Source organism: Hibiscus syriacus, unplaced genomic scaffold (assembly GCF_006381635.1).
Source record: "Hibiscus syriacus cultivar Baekdansim isolate YM2019G1 unplaced genomic scaffold, ASM638163v2 tig00111506_pilon, whole genome shotgun sequence".
Lineage (NCBI taxonomy): Eukaryota > Viridiplantae > Streptophyta > Magnoliopsida > Malvales > Malvaceae > Hibiscus > Hibiscus syriacus.
In genome coordinates, this window is record NW_024063109.1 from 1,127,439 (window position 1) to 1,134,893 (window position 7,455).

At 33.5% G+C, this 7,455-nt stretch overlaps 1 protein-coding gene across 1 annotated transcript; it reads left to right on the plus strand.

The window, feature by feature from the left end:
- Window positions 1-3,447: 3,447 nt before the first annotated feature.
- Window positions 3,448-5,920, plus strand: LOC120164221 (transcription factor MYC2-like). The gene has a single exon (XM_039173981.1). It carries the CDS (start codon window positions 3,562-3,564, stop codon window positions 5,524-5,526), a length of 1,965 nt encoding a protein of 654 aa, XP_039029912.1. The 5' UTR covers window positions 3,448-3,561; the 3' UTR covers window positions 5,527-5,920.
- The last annotated feature ends 1,535 nt before the right edge of the window (window positions 5,921-7,455 follow it).

Here is a 7,455-nt window from a genome sequence, read left to right on the forward strand (position 1 = left end):
CTTAATTAGTGCTGTCTGACTGTTAATTACAATAAAAAAATCATTAAGCCTGCCAGTTATTAAATTGGAGTAAATTACAAATTTGTAATCTAAACTTTACTATCTCTTCTATTTCATACTTTAAAATCTTTTTCAATTTTGTCATTGAACTTAATACATTGAGTTTTTTTGTCACACAACCGTTAAATAGTTAACGACGTTAAAGTAAGTTGTTATATAATGCAAAACAACGTCGTTTTTGTGAAAATTTTATTTTTTTAAAACGGTGTCATTTTTAATATCGTTAACTATTTAACGGCCGAGTGATTAAAATAGAATAGAGAATAAAATTCAGTGGAAAAAACCCAACATATTAAGTTTAGTGAGAAATTGAAAATTTTTAAAGTTAAATTAGAAAAAAATAGGAGAGAGAGTATAGTTTAGTGATTAAATTTGTAGTTTACCCATTAAATTGAACATAGTAAAAGATTTGATTAGTTCACTGACTGTTCGAATATTTAACGTCACAGCGCCACATGGCTGCTGTCTCTGTCCACCGAAGTTATGCCATGTCAGTCCGTCCATTAAATTTTAATGGAAAGTACTAAAATGAAACAAAAATTAAACGGGAGGTAGGGTTTTGAAAAAAATAAAGTTTAAATACTAAAACGGATTAAAATTGATAGTTTAAGTACTAAACATGTAATTTATCCTTTATAATTGAAAAAACTATTAATTATTACACGCTGGTTCTTGCATTTGGCATCAAGCTATTTTTTATTTTTTACCCACTAACTATTAAATTTTGTTTCAGGGTGTCACATTATGAAAAATTTATTTAGTTTTCCAATTGAAGCTACAAATTTAATATTCATATGGTGATAAAAATATTAGGCATAATGCCAAAATGAGCCCTTAAAATTTATCAAAATGGTCATTTTGCCCCAATTATATTATTTTTTAGCATTTTGACACCCGACGTTTCATTTTAAGACAAAAAAACTCATAACATTTGACATAATAATCACTTTATCCCTTATTCTCTTTTTTCCTAGGGCATTTTAGCCCTCAACATTTCATTTTAAGTTAAAAAGGCTAATATTTAGAGCGTTAGTCTGTGTTATCTAATAGTTTTCATCTATAGAAGATTTTTTTGCCCTAAAGAGAAACGTTGGGGCCAAAATGCTAAAAAAGAAGAAGAATATGAACCAAAATGATCATTTTGATAAACATTTAGGGCTATTTTCGGCATTATGCCAAAATATTAATAGAAAGTATTTATTCACATCGAATTTTGGTTTTAATCCTTAAACTATTCCTTTCCTCTTAAAAAAATCTAAAGGTGACGTGTAATATAGATTGGTGTAATTCAGGTTTTAGTCTAGCTAATATATTAAGATTTGAAATTTAAATAATTCTATTTTACTTTGATATAATTTTATTCTTTATATATATATATATATATATATATATATATATATATATATATTAGAACTCTAGATCAACAATATTAGTATTTTATTAGACTAATGACATATATTTTTGTAAAATTATTTTAATCATTTCGTCATTTTTTGTTAGATAAATTTATTATTGATTACTTTTTTTTCGTGATCGTGATTATATGATTAAATAACAGTAAAGAGTTATAGAATAAGTCTGTCACGTTCGACAAATACCGATGAACACCACTGACGGTGAACATCAATAATTTAATTTATAAAATTTTAAATTCTAAAAGATTCCACCTATAATTATAAATTAATTACAAATCTAAAGTTAAATTATTTAAAATAAACTATTAATTACATTATTTTTCATCATATTTTTTTGGCTTAAATGCATAATTGCCCCCTAAAGTATTCCATTTGTATCGAGTTGCCCCTTAAAGTATTTTTCGAGACGTTTTATCTCTTGAAGTTTAAATCGTTACCTCTTTTGTCTCAAATTATTAACTCTGTTAGAAATAATAATGTTAAATTACATATTTAGCCATTCAACTATCTTCACGGTTCTGTTTTGATTTGATCATCAAACTATTTTTCCCTCTCAAAATATCATTAATTTTTTTTGTTTTGATCACACAAATCAATTAAATTTATTTTTTTGAACTTACTAACTTTTGTTAACTTGCTTATTATATTTTTGTTGTTTATAGTAATCTCTAAAGTTGATTTCTTTTATCATTTTGATGATACATAACATGACATAATTTTAAAATTTCATATCATTAAAATAGTTAAATATAATAAAAATTACAAAGTTTAGAGAATATTGTGACAACAAAGTTTCATAATTCAAGTTGAGAAAAGCTACTAAAGTGTAAGAAAAAAATGTTGTGATATCCCTAATTTATATTACACATGTATGAATACTGGAACTCCAAATTAGAGGATACATGAACGAAAGCTTACACAATGTAAATTCAATAATTATTATAAACTTGAAAGAGTCGATGGTTTTACTTAAAAACATTGATTGTTGCAAGGGGACGTGATAACAATTTTTTGAGGAATAATAAATAAATAAATAAAGTAAAGATAAATAATTTTAACCAACATGGGTTGGTTTCAAGTGGTAAGTAATTTGATATCGCTTAATCAAAGTCTCGAGTTTGAGTAATTGTGTATGCAAAAAATATCTGCTGGGAGACTCACCCACCAAAACTAGATGTGCGACACGAGTTGGTATGGATTAGTCAAGGTAAAACCTTGAAACTAGGAGGACAACCAAAATAAAAGATAAATAATTTAAACTTAAGTTTAGTGAATATTTTTAGAGAGAGAAATGATTGGCTGACCAAAACAGATTTGTGAAAATATTTGAGTGACTAAATATGTGATTTATCCTTGATATTTCTAACGGAGTCGATGGTTTGGGGCAAATGAGGTAGTAATTTAAACTTCAAGGGTAAAACGTCCCAAAATTACTTTAGGGGGCAATGACGATTTGAAGCCAAAACAATTATGAAAAATAATGTAATTAATATTGTATTTTAAATAAATTATTATTTTTTAACTAATTTATAATAATACGTTGAGTTCTTTTGGAATTTTAAACTTTTATAAATTGAATTCATTGTACTCATTGTTAGTGATGCTTATCGGTGCTCATCGAACGTTATAAAATTTTTCAAAGTTATATAATTATTTTGACGATCACAGCTCATGATGGTAAATTTAAATAATATTATAAAAGTAAAAAAAAATTGAAACAGATATTAAAATTTTAAATATAACATAATTGAGGGAGTAAAGCAATAATTAGAGCACACAAAAATATTAATTAGCAAACCTGTTTTAATTAAAACTTGAACATTTATTAAGAAGTCAAGAAGAAAAAGAAAAAAGAATTTAATCGGCTCATCGCTTTCCCAGTTTTTTTTTTTAATCCACACGCTAAAACAAAAAAAATAAGCTGGAATTGTGTCCAAATAAATAAATCCCAAAGCAAAGCAAGGGTAGATGCAGCCTGAGTTAATCTAATCCCCAGATTCCCATTTTCTCTCTGCTTAATTTCTATCACCATCTTCTTCACAAAAACGAAATTCCCAACGAAACAAATCTGGCAAAATCTTATGGAATGACGGACTATCAGTTAGCACCCACCATGAATCTTTGGACCGATGATAATGCTCCTGTTATGGAGGCTTTCATTACCTCCGATCTTTCTTCTATATGGCCGCCGCCGCCTCCGCCGCAATCCTCTGCATCCACTTCCACACCAGCTGCTGCTGCTCCTGCCCTCACTCAAGAGTCTCTTCAACAGCGTCTCCAAGCCCTCATCGAAGGGGCTCGCGAGAGCTGGACTTACGCCATCTTTTGGCAGTCCTCCTATGATTACTCCGCCACTACCGTACTCGGTTGGGGCGATGGCTATTACAAAGGCGAAGAAGATAAAGGGAAAGCCATGTCCAAAGCTTCTTCCTCTTCACTCGCCGAACAAGAACACCGTAAAAAGGTGCTTAGAGAACTTAACTCTATGATTTCCGGATCCACGGCTCCAGCCGACGATGCCGTCAACGAAGAAGTCACTGACACCGAGTGGTTTTTTTTGGTTTCCATGACGCAGTCTTTCGTCGACGGCAACGGGCTTCCGGGGCAGGCCTTTTTCGATTCGACTTCCGTTTGGGTTTCTGGGTCGGACCGGCTAGCGAGCACCATGTGCGAGAGGGCGAGGCAAGCCCAGGTTTTCGGTTTGCAAACGATGGTTTGTATACCGTCGGCAAATGGGGTGGTTGAGTTGGGGTCAACGGAACTTATCACCCAAAGCTCAGATCTGATGAACAAGGTTCGGGTTTTGTTTAATTTCAACATTGGGATTGAAGCTGGTTCTTGGTCTATGAGTAACAACTCTGCTGATCAAGGCGAAAATGATCCGTCTTCACTTTGGATTAGTGATCCAAATCCTGGAGCCGAGCTCAAGGAAAGTAGCAACAACAACAACAACAATACTAGCAATCAGCATCAGCAGATTCAGAAGTCACCTCAGTTCTGTGACAATCGTAGTTCGAGTAGTTTAACTGAGAATCTGAGTTCCATTCCAACTGTAAATCAGCAGCAGCAGCAGCAGAATCATCCGCAGGGGCAGACTTTATGCTTGAATTTTTCCGATTATGGCTTTGATGGGAGCAGCAGTGCGAGGCATGGGAATTCATCTTCTCATGTTTTGAAACCAGAAGCCGGGGAGATATTGAATTTTGGTGAGAGTAAGAGAAGTGGGAATGAAAATTTGATTTCAGGGAACTCGCAATTCGTGGTGGAGAATAAGAAGAGGCCTCTTACTTCAAGAGGGAGCAATGAAGAAGCCATGCTTTCTTTTACTTCAGGTGTAATCTTGTCTTCTGGTGTGGTAAAATCAAGTGGTGGGGGTGCCGGGGATTCGGATCACTCCGATCTTGAAGCTTCTGTTGTTAAGGAGACCGATAGTAGCAGAGTCGTGGAGCTGGAAAAGAGGCCTCGAAAACGAGGGAGAAAACCGGCTAACGGAAGAGAAGAGCCTTTGAATCATGTTGAAGCGGAGCGTCAAAGAAGGGAGAAGCTAAACCAGAAGTTTTACGCCCTGCGAGCCGTTGTTCCTAACGTGTCCAAGATGGATAAAGCATCACTCTTGGGTGATGCTATTTCATATATTAACGAGCTTAAGTCAAAGCTACAAAATGTAGACTCAGAGAAAGAGGAATTGCATAACCAATTAGAGGCAATGAAGAAAGAATTGTCTAGTAATGACCCTCGATCCGCACTGCCATCACATGATCAAGACCTCATGAGGTCTAACCACCTTGCCTGTAAATTGATAGATTTGGAGATCGATGTGAAAATCATCGGATGGGATGCAATGATTCAAATCCAGTGCAGTAAAATGAACCATCCAGCAGCAAGGGTAATGGCTGCCCTGAAGGAGTTAGACCTCGAAGTACACCATGCCAGTGTATCAGTAGTGAAAGATTTCATGATCCAACAAGCCACTGTGAAGATGGGGAGCCGGTTTTACACGCAGGAGCAGCTAAAGATCGCCCTAACGTCCAAACTCGGTGATGCAAGATAGAGAGTATTTAACAGAGCTTGATCTAAAACAAGCAATTTGGGATCAATAGAGCTTGATTGAAGATACTTGTTTAAAATGGCTGGATGGCTCCGGGACGTTTTAAGGCTACCGGTAGCACGAGCTCTGTATAATACTGTTCTATTTTGTTCGTAATAGTGTTTAGCATAGTAAATAATAGCTTGAGAGTCGATGTTAATCAAGGAGGAGGTTAACTGGTTAGAAGGGGGTTGATTTTCATAACCTTTTAAGGCCGATGAACATAGTCGAGCTCCAAGGAAGTGAAAATAGCCTCTTTTTTGTTTTGTGTTAAATCTTGTACTATGTCTTGAATTTTATGTAAATAGATTGTTATGAGCTTAACGTGAATGAAGAAGTTGTGGTTTGTTGTTATCATGAAGCATGCATGGGCACCTTTTAATCAAGTCATGTCGGGTATTTGCATTAGCGTTCAAGTCATTTTTGAACATGCACAAGAACAAGGGGAGCATTTGAAAGTGTTGCTTTTACTGTTCCTGGAAGTGATTTTTTCTTGCACTTTCCTTAACCATCGATGTGCTTGCTACCATTTTTGTTGAAGATACATTTCTGGGCTGTTGATGCTTTCACGTTTTCCTTTTAGGATTTGGGTAAATTTGGTTCCCTGTTTTCACGGTGAACAATTTTATACGCCAGAAATGCACCGACAGGAAAAAAACCCTTTTCTTCTTTTGATCTTATGAGAATTGCATGTGAAACAGCTGCTTTGGTGAAGGAAAGGTTATGGATGCTTTCGTTTTTAGTTTGTTTGTGGGCTAAAAGTAGATGGTGATTATGATGAAAGTGAGGGAGCAAGTGAATAAAATTTACTTTACATTCAACTAAATTTTCTTGCAATTCGTTTATAAAAACTGATATTTTAATTTTATCAATTATAATATTAAATTTTAATTTTACATTTAATTATATCACTATGATGTTAAATCAATTATAAGATGATGACATGGTTAATTGTTGTTGACGTGACATATCACACCAAAATGACATTGTTTTGGTGCGACTATTCTGATGTCGTTTTAGACGCTATTAGTGTGTATCGATTTTGTTTCTGAATTTTTAAACAAATTTTTTAGCATTGCATTTTCTGGACGTAACCGGAAGTCAAGTACAACCTGTCACCGGTCATATTTTGCAGCAAGATCGATATCAAAAAGTTCATATTTTATTACTCTTTCTTTTCATACGATTAGTTTTCCATGACACCTACTCAAAATCGATGAAATGAAACGAAAAATCATATCGTTTTAGGCATCAAAATAATACTATCAAAACGACATTGTTTTGGTGTGACATGTCACGCTACCAACCGTTAGCTATGCCGTCGTCCCGTTAGTGTTTTTACTTCAGAGTGACATAATCGAATGTACAGCTAAAATTCAGTTCTATAATTGGTAAAATTAAAAGTTTAGTAACATAAATGAGTCAACGGACAAAGTTAAGTGGTGTCTAAACTAGTTTTCCCTTCAAATTTTTATATAATATGTTATATGTATATATATTTATTGATAATATATATTTTTCTTTTAAAATTTTATAATTTCGTACACTAAAAAATTAACTAATAAAAAATCATGTGTTGCCTGTTCGATCTTTCCCTGACCCTTTTTGCCTGGTTTAACGTACACGTTTGAAACGGAATTGTTGAATATCATATGATGTTATAAAAAATAACACGTCTTTCTAATATCGGTTTTCTTAAATTAGCGAATCGATAAAATAACCGAAATTCATGTCATTATTGATAACACGAAACAAGATTTTTTTTTGGTTTCATAGTATTGCAGATAAAATTGATCATTCGTTGACCTCTCCCATCAAATAAAAATATATTGAGTACCATACGTCTTTTGGGAGGTTATTCGATTACCTTCCAGGTATAAGAAAATTGTGTGT

What these genes read in the sequence shown, in the direction of transcription:
- LOC120164221 (XM_039173981.1), top strand. Translation starts at nt 3,562, where the DNA reads ATGACGGACTATCAGTTAGCACCCACCATGAATCTTTGGACCGATGAT.